General features: G+C 46.4%; 1 protein-coding gene across 2 annotated transcripts in view; it reads left to right on the top strand.

Annotated features, from left to right (window-relative positions):
- Positions 1 to 17,240, top strand: part of BLM (BLM RecQ like helicase) — a 96,912-nt gene extending 79,672 nt beyond the window's left edge. For both annotated transcript variants that reach the window (XM_039480080.2, XM_074400045.1), the window contains 5 exons: positions 3,070 to 3,269; positions 4,627 to 4,819; positions 9,979 to 10,101; positions 12,364 to 12,565; positions 16,236 to 17,240. In XM_039480080.2, coding sequence (XP_039336014.2) covers positions 3,070 to 3,269; positions 4,627 to 4,819; positions 9,979 to 10,101; positions 12,364 to 12,565; positions 16,236 to 16,410 — 893 coding nt within the window. In that variant the 3' untranslated portion in view covers positions 16,411 to 17,240. The remainder of the gene's footprint in view (positions 1 to 3,069; positions 3,270 to 4,626; positions 4,820 to 9,978; positions 10,102 to 12,363; positions 12,566 to 16,235) is intronic.
- The last annotated feature ends 645 nt before the right edge of the window (positions 17,241 to 17,885 follow it).

Raw genomic sequence — 17,885 nt, 5'->3', positions numbered from 1 at the left:
TCCAGAGATCGAGACCATCCTGGTCAACATGGTGAAACCCCGTCTCTACTAAAAATACAAAAAATTAGCTGGGCATGGTGGCACGTGCCTGTAATCCCAGCTACTCAGGAGGCTGAGGCAGGAGAATTGCCTGACCCCAGGAGGCCGAGGTTGCGGTGAGCCGAGATCGCGCCATTGCACTCCAGCCTGGGTAACAAGAGCGAAACTCCGTCTCAAAAAAAAAAAAAAAAAAAGATTAGCCAGGCATGGTGGCAGGCACGTGTAGTCCCAGCTACTCCAGAGGCTGAGGTGGGAGGATCACCTGTGCCCATGAGATCGAGGTAGCAGTGCGCTGTGATTCCACCATGGCGCCCCCAGCCTGGGCAACAAAGCAATACCCTGACTCAAAAATAACAAAACCGTGTTTCAGCCAACTTTCCTAGTTGTCCTCAGCAGTAGGGTTGCTTCATGCCACCCAGCCTATTAGCAGAACAGTAGTCTTGTTTCTGTAATGTGGCCTTTCAGGGATACAAATTACTTAAAGAAAAATTTGAATAATTCAGGATATATGGCAAGAAGCCATTTGAAATTGACAATAATATAATTACTTGGAACTCTTTAAAACAGAGCTAAAGCTTTACATAATAACCATTAATTCCGATTGTTATAAATGTCACAAGGGCTCTTAAGTAGATTGTTAAAATAAAATTGTATATAATATAAACGAAGACATTAGCAGTTACAGCAGCTCTTGGATGCAATAAAGGATCCAGCTGCCTGTGGCTCTCAGCTGGTAGGAGAAAGAGGGAAGCGTGCGTACATGTTCCTGTCTTCACCTCTCCCCTTGAGCATCTTTTCTTTGTGGTTTTGTGCTTTCTTTTTTTTTTTTTTTTGAGACGGAGTTTCGCTCTTGTTACCCAGGCTGGAGTGCAGTGGTGGGATCTCGGCTCACCGCAACCTCCGCCTCCTGGGTTCAGGCAATTCTCCTGCCTCAGCCTCCTGAGTAGCTGGGATTACAGGCACACGCCACCATGCCCGGCTAATTTTTTCTATATTTAGTAGAGACGGGGTTTCACCATGTTGACCAGGATGGTCTCGATCTCTTGACCTCGTGATCCACCCACCTCGGCCTCCCAAAGTGCTGGGATTACAGGCTTGAGCCATCGTGCCCGGCCGGTGTTGTGCTTTCTTTTAGAATCTGTGTAGGCTTCATTAGCGAGGGTGACAAAAAGAATAAACTTAAATACTTAGATGATATACTAGTAGCAGCTTTGATAACCAGGGCCAGGATAGTATTTATAAAATTGATTGTCAAAAATTTTTTGTGGCCAGGTGCAGTGGCTCATGCCTGTAATCCCAACAGTTTGAGAAGCCAAGGTGGGAGGATGGCTTGAGGCCAGGAGTTAGAGACTAGCCTGGGCAACACAGGGAGACCCTCAGCTCTACAAAACAATTAAAATTATAAAATAACGTAGGCCGGGCATGGTGGCGCAAGCCTGTAATCCCAGCACTTTGGGAGGCCGAGGAGGGTGGATCACGAGTTCAAGAGATCAAGACCATCCTGGTCTACATGGTGAAACCCCGTCTCTACTAAAAATACAAAAAATTGGGCCGGGCGCAGTGGCTCAAGCCTGTAATCCCAGCACTTTGGGAGGCCGAGGCGGCATCCTGGTCAACAAGGTGAAACCCCGTCTCTACTAAAAATACAAAAAATTAGCTGGGCATGGTGGCGCGTGCCTGTAATCCCAGCTACTCGGGAGGCTGAGGCAGGAGAATTGCCTGAACCCAGGAGGCGGAGGTTGCGGTGAGCCGAGATCACGCCATTGCACTCCAGCCTGGGTAACAAGAGCGAAACTCCGTCTCAAAAAAAAATAAAATAAAATAAAATAAAAAAATTAGCTGGGCATGGTAGTGTGTGCCTATAATCCCAGCTACTCAGGAGGCTGAGGCAGGAGAATTGCCTGAACCCAGGAGGCAGAGTTTGTGGTCAGCCAAGATCGCGCCATTGCACTCCAGCCTGGGTAACAAGAGCGAAACTCTGTCTCAAAAAATTAAAAAATAAAAATAAATAGCGTAAAGAGTGCCATTGGATTGTTTGCAACTCAATGGAGAAATAGTTAAGGGAATGATGGCCCATTCTCCATGATGTGCTTATTTCACATTGTATCCCTGTATCAAAACATCTCATTTACTACGCAAATATATACACCTGCTATGTACCCACAAAAATTAAAACCTAATAAATACTAGATGCACTTAAATATTTAAAATTTTTAAATTAGCTGAGTGTGGTGACCTGCACCTGTAATCTCAGCTGCTCGGGAGGCTGAGGCAGGAAGATCACTTGAGCCCAGTAGTTTGAGGCTGCAGTGAACCATGATTGCACCCTGCACTCTAGCCTCCACAACAGATTGAGACCTGTTGTAACTAGATAAGTAATGCACAATTTTCCTAATACATAGCACAGTTATAGGAAGCTATTATGGTTTATGTAAACTCTTTTTTTTTTTTTTTTTGAGACGGAGTTTCGCTCTTGTTACCCAGGCTGGAGTGCAATGGCACGATCTCGGCTCACCACAACCTCCGCCTCCTGGGTTCAGGCAATTCTCCTGCCTCAGCCTCCTGAGTAGCTGGGATTACAGGCACGCGCCACCATACCCAGCTAATTTTTTATGTTTTTTAGTAGAGACTGGGTTTCACCATGTTGACCAGGATGGTCTCGATCTCTTGACCTCGTGATCCACCCGCCTCGGCCTCCCAAAGTGCTGGGATTACAGGCTTGAGCCACCGCGCCCGGCCTATGTAAACTCTTTATTTGATATATTTGCTCTAATATAATTTTGCTGCTTTTTTTTTTTTGCCAATGTGTGTTGTAAAAACATAAGAAAAGTACATACAACCATAGGAATTTTAGCATTCTACTCAAATAATCTCATTTTACAGAAATGAGTGTCTGTGCCAGGGGTTTTCCTGTGCAATAGGTGATCTATTCATCTGTCTAAACCTGTCCATAAGTGACTTTTAGCCTCTTTTATTAAGGGTGATGATACGCCTGCTTTACTCATCTTCCTTCCTGTACCTTCTTGTCAGGGAGTAAGAGTGCAAAAATCCAGTCAGGTATATTTGGAAAAGGATCTGCTTATTCACGACACAATGCCGAAAGACTTTTTAAAAAGCTGATACTTGACAAGATTTTGGATGAAGACTTATATATCAATGCCAATGACCAAGCGATCGCTTATATGATGCTCGGAAATAAAGCCCAAACTGTACTAAATGGCAATTTAAAGGTATGGTATTTTTAATGTTTATTTCATAATCTCACAATGAGTGAACCAAAATACATTACCGCGAAGTATAGGGTCTTTGCCAAAGCTTATAGATACTGAATTTATATGCACTGCTCTAGATGAACATACTGTGTTCTTCTTAAATTGGAAAGAGATCTTAAAATTCAACCCATGTAATGTGACACCTGTCAAAATGAATGTCATGGGTTGTCAGGTCACTAAATCTCTTATTATTATTATTATTATTATTATTATTTTGAGATGGAGTTTTGCTCTTGTTACCCAGGCTGGAGTGCAATGGTGCAATCTCGGCTCACCGCAACCTCCACCTCCTGGGTTCTGGCAATTCTCCTGCCTCAGCCTCCTGAGTAGCTGGGATTACAGGCATGCGCCACCATGCCCAGCTAATTTCTTGTATTTTTAATAGAGACGGGGTTTCACCGTTTGTTTGTTTTTTTTTTGATGCAGCCTGGATACAGCAAGTTTAATGTCTCTGCTGTACACACGATTAACACCCTTTTCCCTCCTCATCCTTATGCTGGCAATAGGATATACACTATAAAGTTTGACTCTTAGAGTCAATGAATAAAAGGATGGGCTCATACAACTTCATAGCTCTTTTCAAAAAGGATGATTATAACTTAAAGGATGTCCTAATGGGAAGGAAAGGTACAGGGCAAGAGGCTGTTTCACATTTTAGTTCATTAGTCTTTGGCAGAGCCCAACCAAGGCCAAATTCACCTAGGATGCCCAATGGCTGTGGGGATCTCCACAGGGTCAAGTAAGCAAACCCAAATGAACATGTTGGATTAAAAAAAAAAAAATCTAGAAACTCTTGAAGGAAGAGCTTCACCCTGAAAAGGGGAGAGGAAAATGCTTGGAGGGGAAGGGCAGAGGGTCAGCGTGTGATCTCTGCTGTGGTGCTGGCCAGGGGCTTAGGAGTTAAGCCAAGGGTGCCGGAGACACTCGGCGGCAGCGGCTCTCTTCTCAGGGATCAGCTCCAACATGGGCAGTAAGAAATCCGTGAAGCCAGCTGCCTCTTCCTGAGACTAGGATGGTCTCGATCTCTTGACCTCGTGATCCACCCACCTCGGCCTCCCAAAATGCTGGGATTACAGGCGTGAGCCACCGCACCCGGCTAAATCTCTATTATTAAACATTTATCAAGAGGCTATTCTATGCTTGACACTGGAGATATAAAGATGGAGAATGCACAGCCCCTGTTCTCTGGGGGCTCACTATCTGCATGGCCAAATAGAATGACCCCCAGAAAATGCAACTAAGCAATAAATAAAGCCCCCGTGTGGGTACAAGTGCACATCTACCCACTCCTGTGATTTGTTTCTCTCTCGTAAAGGTGGACTTTATGGAAACAGAAAATTCCAGCAGTGTGAAGAAACAAAAAGCATTAGTAGCAAAAGTATCTCAGAGGGAAGAGATGGTGAAGAAATGCCTTGGAGAACTCACAGAAGTCTGCAAATCTCTGGGGAAGGTTTTTGGTGTCCATTACTTCAATATTTTTAATACCGTCACTCTAAAGAAGCTTGCAGGTGGGTGCGCAGGTATCCTTTGTTGCTTGGCACACGTGAATAGGCCGAAAGTAAATCTTGCTAGGGAACTCCTTAAGTGATAAATAGATGTCAGTGGTTTGTTTGTTTGTTTTGAGGCAGGGTCTTGCTGTGTTGCCTGGGCTGGAGTGCTGTGGTGTGATCGTAGCTCACTGCAGCCTCAACCTCCTGGGCTCAAGTGATCCTCCCACCTCAGCCTCCCAAGTAGCTGGGACTACAGTGCATGCCAGCATGCCCAGCTGATTTTTGTATTTTTTTGTAGAGACAGTTTTGCCATGTTGCCCAGGCTGGTCTCAAACTCTTGGCTTCAGGAGTTTCCGCCTCAGCCTGCTGGAATGCTGGGATTGCAGACAGTGATGAGCTACCAAGCCTGTCCTCAGTTGTTTTAATTATTTTTAATCTCTGGATTAAAAGTTCAGAGAAACAATTGAAACTTATTCTTTTTGTTTTGTTTTGAGACAGATTTCCACTCTTGCAGCCCAGGCTGGAGTGCAATGGCACGATCTCAGCTCACCACAACCTCTGCCTCCCAGGTTCCAGCAATTCTCCTGCCTCAGCCTCCTGAGTAGCTGGGATTACAGGGCTACATCACCACACCTGGCTAATTCTGTGTTTTTAGTATAGACGGGGTTTCTCTATGTTAGTCAGGCTGATCTTGAACCCCCAACCTCAGGTGATCCGCATGCCTCAGCCTCCCAAAGTACTGGATTTCAGGTGTGAGCCACTGTGCCCAGCCAAAACTTACTCTTTTTTTTTTTAAGGACATCTCAAGACCATCAAATATTAAACTCATTCTTAAGCTAAAACATATATACATATATATGTATATATATATATTATATGGTATATGTGTATATATGTATATTTTTTTTATATACAGTTTTTTAACATATATACAGTACTTTGTCATATATGGTATAATGGTACCCTATATGTTATATATAGTATAATTTTAATTTTAAACTAACTTCTAAAGAGCTGGATGTTAGACCAGGCATGGTGGCTCACACCTGTAATCCCAGCACTTTGGGAGGCTGAGGAGGGCAGATCACTTGAGGTAAGCAGTTTGAGACCAGCCTGGCCAACATGGTGAAACCCCATTTCTACTAAAAATACACAAATTAGCCAGGCATCCTGGCACACGTCTGTAATCCCAGCTACTCGGGAGGCTCAGGCACGAGAATCGCTTGAACACAGGAGGCAGAGGTTGGAATGAGCCGAGGTCGCGCCACTGCACTCCAGTCTGGGTAACAGAGAAGGCTATGTCTCAAAAATTTTTTTTAAAGAGCTAGATGTTAGGATATGGATCATTGTGATTTCTTTTAGTTTTATTTTATTTTTTTAATTTATTTATTTTTGGACGAAATTTCACTCTTGTTGAAGAGACAGAGCAAAACTCCATCTCAAAAAAAAATTTGCAATGAAGAGCTAATTTCCTTATGAAAAGATTGTGTTTTATGCTTCTTTGAATCTGGATCTAGGACACTGCCATATCTTTAGTCAATAAATACTTACTGGTTTGAGTTATTTCCGTGGGCAAGTAGCTCAGCCCAGAATTTCAGTATTAGAGTCCCTGGAAAACAAGGTGTTCATATAGTTGGCCCACTGGGCTATACTACCTTCCATGTTCTTCTTCATAAAATCTTTTTTTTTTTTTTTTTTTTTTTTTTTTGAGACGGAGTTTCCCTCTTGTTGCCCAGGCTGGAGTGCAATGGCGCGATCTCGGCTCACCGCAACCTCCGCCTCCTGGGTTCAGGCAATTCTCCTGCCTCAGCCTCCTGAGTAGCTGGGATTACAGGCATGCACCACCATGCCCAGCTACTTTTTTGTATTTTTAGTAGAGACGGGGTTTCACCATGTTGACCAGGATGGTCTCGATCTCTTGACCTCGTGATCCACCCGCCTCTGCCTCCCAAAGTGCTGGGATTACAGGTTTGAGCCACCGCGCCCGGCCCCCCATAAAATCTTATCTTTTTCTTTCCTTCTCCTACCATAATCGGTCATTACCATATTTCACTGACTCGAAGATGCCAACTATATTAAGATGCTGTTATTTTACGGACTATTAAGGAAGAAAAAATTCTGCTAATTAAACTATGACACAGTGCTTTTATTGAAAGAATTGTTTTGTACTGAGTTAGACATTGATTTTTATTAGACACAGCTCTGTGCCTCTATGAAAAATACATATAATAAAAGTAAATTAATGTAGGTACTTGTAAAAGTTCACATTCCAAGCCTGACTCTTCTGAGTCACTTTTTGACTAAGTTGTCCATGTCTTTGTTTGTCCCTGTGTCATCACTAACATTCCCATTAGCCACACGGCATTTCCAGAGTGTTCCACTATTTTCCCTAGGATTGAGTGGAAACCTCTGTTATCAGTTCTGTTTTGATGGTGGTGGTTTCTTGATGATGCCAGAAGGTGTCAACAGAAGGTTGTACATCTCTCAGTAACAAAAGCATAATGCGGCTTCATCTACTTTGAGCATCTTCTTTCTTAGGCCATGTAAAGCACTTGCTTGTACTTGCAGGAAACTGTGGGCTTGGGTTTTTAGAGATAGGGTCTTGTCCTGTTGCCCAGGTTGGGGTACAGTGGTTGAACACAGCTCACTGCAGCCTATATTTTTGGGCTCAAGTGATCCTCTTGCCCCAGCTTTCTGAGTAGCTGGAACTACAGGCATGTACTACCATGCTTAGCTAGTTTTTAATTTTTTTGTATCGATGGGGTCTTACTATGTTACCCAGTCCAGGGCTGAAGCAGTCCCCGCTTCTTGACCTCTCAAAGTGTTGGGATTACAGGCGTGAGCCATCATGCTCAGCCAGATAGTGCTTTGCTTTGCTTTCCTTTCCTTTCCTTTGAGATGGAGTCTCGCTCTGTTGCCAGGTTGGAGTGCAGTGGTGCAATCTCAGCTCACTACAGCCTCTGCCCCCCAGGTTCAAGTGAGTCCTCTGCATCAGCCCCTCAAGTATGTGGGACTACAGGTGCATGCCACCACACCCAGCTAATTTTTGTATTTTTAGTAGAGACGGGGTTTCACCATGTTGGCCAAGATGGTCTCGATCTCTTGACCTTGTGATCCACCATCCTCAGCCTCCCAAAGTTCTGGGATAGTGCTTTTCTTTTTTTTTTTTTTTTTTTTTTTGAGACGGAGTTTCGCTCTTGTTACCCAGGCTGGAGTGCAATGGCGCGATCTCGGCTCACCGCAACCTCCGCCTCCTGGGCTCAGGCACTTCTCCTGCCTCAGCCTCCTGAGTAGCTGGGATTACAGGCATGCGCCACCACGCCCAGCTAGTTTTTTGTATTTTTAGTAGAGAGGGGGTTTCACCATGTTGACCAGGATGGTCTCGATCTCTCGACCTCGTGATCCACCCGCCTCAGCCTCCTAAAGTGCTGAGATTACAGGCTTGAGCCACCGCGCCCGGCAGATAGTGCTTTTCTTAATGCCGGATGTATTTCCTGCTCCTCTGTTTCAGAACTTTTCTGCATTCACAATCATTTTTTTTTTTTTTTTTTTTTTGAGACGGAGTTTTGCTCTTGTTACCCAGGCTGGAGTGCAATGGCGCGATCTCGGCTCACCACAACCTCCACCTCCTGGATTCAGGCAATTCTCCTACCTCAGCCTCCTGAGTAGCTGGGATTACAGGCATGCGCCACCATGCCCAGCTAATTTTTTGTATTTTAGTAGAGACGGGCTTTCACCATGTTGACCTGGATGGTCTCGATCTCTTGACCTCGTGATCCACCTGCCTCGGCCTCCCAAAGTGCTGGGATTACAGGCTTGAGCCACCGCGCCCGGCTCACAATCAGTTTTTTAATGCTAATCACAGTATAGTCTTTTTGAAGACACGTCATGGCAGTTAGACACAATACATGAGGTACGAACAGTGCAGTGACTTTGTTGACATGCTGACAGTACTAATAGCTGTGACTCAGTTCCCACATGCATGAGCAGTCACAACCGCAAGGCAGCTGCCATTTACCATCAGCAGTTCTAAGACACATCTCCACCTCAGGAATGCTAAATTGTGAAACGGTGTGTGTCTTGGAGTTCATGAAATACGGTATTTTCTTATGTTATTTCTAGGCTGTTAGGGTAGTTTCTTAACTGCCCTCCTTACCTCCAGCTGTTAGTGTGATGTGCGTACACATTTTAATCTTTCAAAAACTAGTAAAACTGCAACAGCTGTCCTGATAAAGTATAGGTTTTATCAAGGGTCTACATTTCTTCTGCCTTTCCCACTTTATCTTCCATTAAACCCCTTCATCAACCTTCTGTTCTGTCCCACGGTCTGTTGCTTTTCCTCTAAACATGGGAATGATGTGAAAATCACAGATGGAAAAGGATTTGAAATCCACCCTTTGCTAACCCCAATTCATAGGAATGAAGACTCCCTCATGCACCAGTCGGTCCTACAGAGCCGGCCTCCAAAATTCACCCAGGCCCCGCCTCACTGTGTCTCCACGACTGCATTCCAGTTCACTCCATCCTCACTCCTGCAGTGCCTCCCCCCAGGCTCCTGGCTGCGACTCTTTCCTTTAGACAGCAGCCAGGGTGACCTTTAAATGCCAGGCTTGTCTAGCTGCGGGGCTGATATGTGGTCTCTATGCAGAGGACTCGGCTGCCTGCTTGTTGCCTCACCCCACGTGGGGAAAGAGTGGAGGAAGAAAAGTTTGTGCTGGAGGAAGTAACAATTTGGTATGCCTTCCAGGGTGAGGTGTCCAAGTCTGGAGTGCGGGGAAGAGGCTGGAGCTGGAAATAGAAATGCGATGTTCGCAGTAAGGAGAGGCCACACCAGTTTTAGCTAGACGAGTCTTGGCTGTGGGAACAGTGGGCAACAGCAGGGCTGCCCCACTCTGCACACATGGCACAGGTCCCACCCTCGGCTGTCCCTGCCCTGGCTCTTGCCCTTGCCCTGCCCTGGCCTCTGCTGCTGGAATTGAATGATGGGTTCCTGCCCTCTGGGCCCGTCTGCTGCCTCTGAGGTGCTAACTTTGCCTTTTAGAAAATTGGCCTGTGTTCCCAGTACCCTGCAGTTAGTTGGCACTTGGCAGACATGTGCTGAATGCGTGAATGAGCATGAATTCAGTGGGTTTTCCATGGGTGATAATTTAAATTCCTAATTTTATGCCTATGCACAGAATCTTTATCTTCTGATCCTGAGGTTTTGCTTCAAATTGATGGTGTCACTGAAGACAAACTGGAAAAATATGGTGCGGAAGTGATTTCAGTCTTACAGAAATACTCTGAGTGGACATTGCCAGGTTAGTGTACAGCCGTGTGTGTTCTGTAAAAGCCTGTCTAATGTGAAGCGATGTGTCTCACTGGATGAGAATGACGTCGTTTCGGTTGTGTGAATGCCTCCTACACCTCGTCACGCTGACATCCGCGTCAGCCCCCACTGGCGTGCCCATCACCTCTAAGAGGACACTAGTGCTTCTGCCCACTGTGGGTGCCGTTACTGAACTTACTCATAGGGTCCAGAAGGGGACCTTTGGGCCCAGGGGTTGCTGGTTCCTGTAATGAAAGTGCTCCAGGAATTGGAGCCCTGGGTGCCAGCCCCACATCTGCCACCATGTCATGCTGTGTGACCTCTGGCAAGCCACCAATAGCCTCTTGCGGAATCAGTTTCCTTCATTGAGGAAGGAGCATGTTATCTGACAAACAAGTCTGAAGATAAAATTTAAGACGCGTGTTTAAATGTTTTGGAAAAGTGAGCATCCAACTAGAAGTTGATCAATATTAGTCATTGACAGACCTGCCTGAATGAGGGCATCATCATCAGACATTCCCAGAGTCATGTTAGGCCTGCCCTGTGGCACCTCCGATCATGAGCATCATCATCATTATAGCTTCCAAAATCGTTGATGGGGGCCAGGGGATGAGAACAAGCAAGCATTTTGTTGTAGGCGATACTGAGAGCACAGAAGTCACCACGTGGCAGGACACAACAGACAAGCCTGGTTCAGTGTCTGTCCTGCTTCCGGACAGGGAGCCTGGGGTCTTCCCAAGGATGATGGAAATGATGAGCAAGATGAGACAGTTCAAGTTCGCTCTTTCCCAGCCGCAATTTTTTTTTTTTTGTGTGTGTGTGTGTGTGTGTGTGTGTGTGTGTGTGTGTGAGACAGAGTTTCACTCTTGTTACCCAGGCTGGAGTGCAATGGCACGATCTCGGCTCACCACAACCTCCACCTCCTGGGTTCAGGCAATTCTCCTGCCTCAGCCTCCTGAGTAGCTGGGATTACAGGCACGCACCACCATGCCCAGCTAATGTTTTGTATTTTTAGTAGAGACGGGGTTTCACCATGTTGACCAGGATGGTCTTGATCTCTTGACCTCGTGATCCACCCGCCTCAGCCTCCCAAAGTGCTAGGATTACAGGCTTGAGCCACCGCGCCCGGCCCCCAGCCATAATTTTTTTCAGAGACAGAGTCTCAGTCTGGAGTCTCACTCCAGGTTGGAATTCAGTAGCATGATCTTGGCTCACTGTACCTCCCATGTTCAAGCAATTATCCCACCTCAGCCTCCCCAGGAACTGGGACTATAGGTGTGTACCACCACACCCGACTAATTTTTGTATTTTTTGATAGAGATGGAGTTTCACCATGTTGGCCAGGCTGGTCTGGAACTCGTGACCTCAGTGATCCACCCACCTTGGCCTCCTAAAGTGCTGGGATTACAGGTGTGAGCCACAGCTGGCCTGGTTCTCATAACTTCTTCTATATGGTAATTATTACATGAAAAGCCTTGTTCCGAATACATTTTGACAGTGAGCCAGGGTTGGAGCAGCCACAGTGGAGTCCTGTGTCCTCCATGCTGCCCCTGTAGGGTGGCCTGTAGGACAAGCCAGACCAGCCAGGAAATGGAGACCGGGTCCCCATGTGACCTGTCTATAGGGAGGTTTCATGCATTTTGGAGCCTCGGATGCAAATACTTATGGAAATTATCATCTTCTTTGCAAATATGTGCTTTACACAGTCCCACCTCCAGCATATTATGTGACATGTTCAGCCATTATGCAAAGACAGGTTTTTTGTCTTTGAAGAGTAAAATAGGGTCTAGAATTTTCTTATGCTCATTACTAAGAAACTGTTGTTCAAAGATGAGATACAGAATCGTTTGTTTCCCTTATATTGAGCTTATTTTTTAGCACATTTAAAATGATAAGTAAAATTGCCTGCCATATTTATAGCACTTGATACTTTTTGAATTGCCTACCAGAACTAACAGCCCAGTCAACAGCAGGAACACAGGCCATCTGCAGCCGAGTATGAGCTTAACCTCATGTCTCTAGTTAACTTCAAGACTATCACAAATGTTTTGAATGAATTCTGATTCTCCTTCATTAAAAACGAGTTGCCATTGAGCACTTTGGGGCTTTGTGAAATAGAAAAATGTTTGATTCTTGCTGAATTGTTGAATCCATATGGAAGGAAGGCAGCTACGTATCTGCTAAACGGGCCCCCTGCCGTGTGTCTCTTCATATAGACTACAAACCTGTAAACATCTGCATTTTCCATTTGCAGCTGAGGACAGTTCCCCAGGGATAAGCCTGTCTGGCAGCAGAGGCCCCGGAAGAAGTGCCACTGAGAAGCTGGATGCGGAAATACCCGTATCTTCTCACTACTTTGCAAGTAACACTGGAAATGAAAGGAAGAGGAAAAGGCTGCCAGCCTCCCAAAGGTCTAAGAGGAGAAAAAGCGCTTCCGGTGGTTCCAAGGCAAAGGGGTATATTTTGTGACATCTTTTGCAATATAGGGTACAAGGGAAGTAAGGACAAAAGTGCAGCAGCTCTGCCTTGCTTTGAAGCATTTATTAAATAAGCCATTATTAAGTATTGCCTCCCCAGTTAATGGAGTGATGATTGACGTTTGATCCAAAACAAAAATATTTGCTTCAGGAAACAACACCAAAAAATATTTGCTTCAGATGTTTAAAACATCTACTGACTAATAATTGGTTGTGACTAAAGTTTTCTTTCCTTCTTTTTTTTTATTTGGAGACAAGGTCTGGTTCTGTGGCCCAGGCTAGAGTGCAGTGGCGCAATCTCGGCTTACTGCAACCTCTGCCTCCCGGGCTCAAGTGATCCTCCCACCTCAACCTCCTGAGTAGCTGGGAAGCCAGACATACACCATCACGCTGGCTAACATGTATTTTTTTTGTACAGACAGGATTTCACCATGTTGCCCAGCCTGGTGTCAAACTCCTGAGCTCAAGCGATCCACTTTGGTCACCCCAGAGTGCTGGGATTACCTGCCTGAGCCACCACGCCCAGCCTGCCTAATGTTTCTTGTTTGCAAAAGATGTCTTCCATGTTGATCTTCCCTTAGATATTTGTTTGCTTGCTTGGGATGACTGCTCTTCTCAAGAGGCTTTTCTACCTAAAGTACTATAAATCATGCACCAGCTGAATAAATAGCAAAGGGTTTTGTGTCCTCGTGGCTTTTGTGATTCTGTCAGTACCTGCTCCACTGCTTTTATTGCTGCAGAATCATTGGGTCTCCACCTGGAGGCGGAGCCCACCCCCTACCTTTCACTAGTACCTGGGAGAGTCAACCTCCTAGCCTTTGCAGCAGTACCGAGAAGAAGCCACAGCAGAAAAACCAAACTTGAGTCCAGCAGCCCTCTTTAGGGGCTGCATAGATGGCTTCTGTCTCCCCTTCCCACGTTGGCCTGGCCTGCTCCTCTGGGACATGTCTGTTCTGAGTGCTTTCTGCACAGCAGGGAACAACAAAGATAGCATGCTCTGATCTGTGTAATGATCTTGGCAGTGTTCTTCTTTCTTCATAACTGCATTGTTTCCGACAGCCCCTTTTTGGTTTTCTGCCAGGTCACCCTCTGCCTCTCGCTATTAGGTAAGGCCTGGCAGGATGGAGACCCTCCCGTCAGCCTTGAGAATGTGGCCCCAAAGTAACCACATATTGTAACAGAATTGCTTGCAGAAAAAAGAAACCAAAAAAAAAAAAGTCCACAGTCAACTTTTGCAAGCTGTTGTGTTTTCTCTTGCAGTTTTTATACCTCTTGTCCTTCTGGGTAATAAAAACAAAAACGGAGTTGGGGAAGAGAAGGGAAAGCAGACATTACCAAATTGCCATTTTCTTGTTAAGTCCATAAACAAACATCTTGGATGTGCTAATCCTTCTGCCAGAGCACAGAAACTAAAGGCATTAGAAAATGTTAGTTTAATTTTGTGGTTTTTAGGAGCAAGTGATCAGTAAATGTTCTTGAGTGAGGACATTTTCTTATTTCCGTTATTTTTTCCTCCACTTTGGGAAATACTTATTTCCGCCATAGCCCACACAAAGCTGGAGACCTTAAAAGGCATCTGGTTCCACACCCCGGGCTTGTGAAGAGGCAGCTGAGGCCTGGCCTGGGTAGAGTTTACCAAAGGCCAGCCCTGCCTGCTCTCAGTTCCCAAGGTAGAAGCGGACGCTGACCTGCCCACACCTGCCCAGAGCACACTCACTTCTGCACGGGGCCTGTGGAGTCCTAACAACACATGGTCTCCCATCTCATGTATTAGAACAGAGCAAACCATATGCCCATGTTCACTGCTGTTGGCTCCCTTATTTAATTTTCATAACTTTCGTTTGTAAGAGTAAAGCGCTTTGCAGCATCACCTGGAACCTAATCTGATAAGCATTAAAGCTCACACTCGTGCAAAAGCCAGTACCAATTTCCATGCTTGTTTTCAATGAGCCTGGTGTTTAAGATGGGATTTCTTGTTTTTGTTGAGATGGAGTCTTGCTCTGTCCCCCAGGCTGGAGTACAGTGGTGTGAACTCAGCTCACTGCAACCTCTGCCTCCTGGGTTCAAGCAATTCTTCTGCCTCGGCCTCCCAAGTAGCTGGGATTACAGGTGCCCACCACTGCACCTGACTGATTTTTGTATTTTTCATAGAGATGAGGTTTCACCATGTTGGCCAGGCTGATCTCAAACTCCTGACCTCAGGTGATCCATCTGCCTTGGCCTCGCAAAGTGCTGGGATTACAGGTGTGAGCCACCGCATCCGGCCAAGATGGGATTCTTTTTTAAGCACCGCCAGCCAAAGCCAGTGCGCTGTGTGACTTTGTTCCACTCTTGGAGCAGCCTCTTTGTGCTTCACTCTCCTTTCCACCGGCCCAGTCTGCTCCCCAAATTGAGAGTCCCTGTGCAGTGAAAGAATAAATATGGCTCTCGGCCAGCAACCTCGCCTCCCCACCCTACCCTCAGAGTTTTACATCTTCAGAACAACACACAATGAACCAGTTGTGTTCTGGGTGCTCCGAGTGGGAGTAAATGGATGGCCCAGGTGAAATGGAGGCTGCTGTTGGCAGATTCATTCTGTAAATCAACATAAACAGCAGGTTTTCACTCTGGGCTTAATTTCTCAGCAGGAAATCAGCAGAGGAAAACTTCAGGCTGCCTCTCTGCCAGTTTAGCAGATCTTTGCCAGTTCTGTAGTAAAATTGCCCTGGAGCCAGAGTTTAAGTCATGGAGCCCCACCGAAATGTCACCCCCCACGGGCTGTGGCCCTGATACTCTGTACCCCCCATTCAGACGGGAGGCTACTTGCATGCCCTGGTGCCACAGAATTCATGTTGGGCCTGACTTCAGCCTGGTTACAAAGCAGCGGGAGCGGCGTCTGTAGGTAGTGCTGCCCGCGGTTTGCTTTGTTTTTTGTTTCATTTAGGGGTGGGAAGGGAGCTGTTATCTTAAGGTCTGCAAGAAAAGTGATGTGGGAAGGACTTCGTAATCGGCTGTGGCGGCGTCTTCCTTGGCTTTAGAAGGCAGCAAGTGGGAGGGAGAGCTGGCAGGTCTCTGGGTGTAGGCAGGTGAGCCAGGGAGCTGCTGGACGCGGCCCTGACACAGACATGCCAGACCCTGGGATGAGGCAGCTCTGTCCTCCCCTGGAAGCCGCATCTGCAGCCTTCCTGGGGCGGGCCAGGAAGACCCCCAGCTCTGCCCTCCCTGGCCACCCAGCTCCACCCCACGCCTGCTCACCCCACAGCTGCCTTGCCCTGGCGGTCACTCTGGGGCTCCTGTCAGCAGGGAGCTGGGGCCTTCCGACAAGGTGTTTCACTTTTTTAATCTGGTCGGAATAGATGAGGGCACGTGGACCTCCGCTCCTCTGGGTGTAGGCCGGGGAAGGTGTGGGTGGAGAGAGGGCAGTGGGTTGGTCACAAGTTAGAAAATTAAGAAACAGTCCTTAACATTTCAGAAAGCCAAATCCAGGACAAATTTGTATGAAGGGCAGCGGTTCTGTATTCCTTTGGTAAAGGAAACTTACCTTATCTGGGGGGTGTGTAGGCAGAAAACGCGAGAGGAAAGTCCTGTTACAGCTCTGTGCAGGTAGAGAGGAAGTTCATTCACTTTTGGTTTAATTTAACATTTTCATTTTCTCTTTGTCACATTTCAGGGGGTCTGCCACATGGAGAAAGATATCTTCCAAGACGAAATCTAGCATCACTGGATCCAGTTCAGCCTCACATGCTTCTCAAGCGACATCAGGAGCCAATAGAAAATTGGGGATTATGGCTCCACCGAAGCCTATAAATAGACCGTTTCTGAAGCCGTCGTATGCATTCGCATAACAACCAAATCGCAATGTACAGAGACCCCTTTCTTGTTTGTCAGCATCTGACCATCTGTGACTAGAAAGCTGTTATTCTTGTTATACCATTTGAAATTTTTACTCGTCTCTATTAATATTTAAATAAATGCCGGGGGGTGATGGTTCTTATTTTTAAAATAAACACTTTCTTTTGAATAAGCATGTTTTCCTGCCACCGCTAGTGTTGTGGCCATTGTTTCTCAGAATGTCTGAGACAGCAGCTGAATCATCTCCATGCGAAAGATTCTGAGCATAGCACGAAACCCAGAAGCCAAAGGAAGAACCACATGTGGGCCCGTGAGCAACTCAAGCTTTTTGTATAAGACAACACAAGCAAAATTCAACGACAAAGGACAGGGAGAAGAGAAGAAAATATGTTACAGATGAGTAGTATCCATGATCTACCAAACACCCGTGAACCAGCCAGTAACATCCCAGTGGACAGGCAGACCAAGGATGCAAACAAGCTAGTCTCAGAAGAAGAAATACGCAAGCCCACAGCCGGGCATGGTGGCTCACAACCTCAGGAGTTCAAGACCAGCCTGACCAACGTGAAACCCCATCCCTACTAAAACTACATATATATATGTGTGTGTGTATATATATATATATGTATACTTATATACCCATAATCCCAGCTACTTAGGAGGCTGAGGCAGGAGAATGGCTTGAACCCAGGAGGCTGAGGTTGCGGTGAGCCGAGATTGCACCACTGCACTGCAGCCTGGGCGACTGAATGTGAGGAATACACATCCTCCTCAAATATGTGAAAATGGTCAATCTCCCTGAATAAAAATAAGATAAAAACCATGTGAAAGCATATTTTTGCCTACAAATTACCCGCACCGGATAATATCCCAATATTTGGGGTTGGTGCAAGAGTGATTGACAGCTGGCTTGGGTGGGAGCATGTGACGGTCACTGTAGTCCTTTGGCATTGCGGCGGCCTCACCTTTCAGGATCCTCCATAATGGGCCGATCGGCCCCAGCATCTTAGGTTGGATTTTGGCCTCTGTTTCCTGAACTCCAGTAGCCCTGTTTTTTGAGTCATGTTTCTCAGCTGTAGGTCACCTTTGCCTGGTTCCCACAGCAAGGAAGTGGCATAGGTCGCGAAACCACACGTTGGCCTGCCCTTTGTGTGATGTTACCTGTGACGTCACTCAGGAGGGTATAGCTGGGGAGACCCTGCCTCTGCCACAGATGTGAGGAGGGGGTTGATAGGAAGCCGTGTGGACTCCACCTGGGGACTCAGGGCTGGGAGGGACCCACGCTTGTGGCAGCACACCTACTTCCTGCCTCGGCTGCCTGTGAGCCTCAACTGCCGCCTGTGGGCTTTGGCTTTGCGTTTAATGGCGGGGACTGGCCATTCGAGTTTGCTTGAGGGCTGAGTGCCATCAGCTCAGGTGCCTTCCGGATCTGACATTGTCGGAGGCCGTCCTTCTGACCAGAAGAACC

The sequence above is a fragment of the Saimiri boliviensis genome, chromosome 5, assembly GCF_048565385.1.
Source record: "Saimiri boliviensis isolate mSaiBol1 chromosome 5, mSaiBol1.pri, whole genome shotgun sequence".
NCBI classification, from domain to species: domain Eukaryota; kingdom Metazoa; phylum Chordata; class Mammalia; order Primates; family Cebidae; genus Saimiri; species Saimiri boliviensis.
The sequence above is the reverse complement of the archived record's forward strand: the minus strand, read 5'-3'. Positions and strand labels throughout refer to the sequence as shown.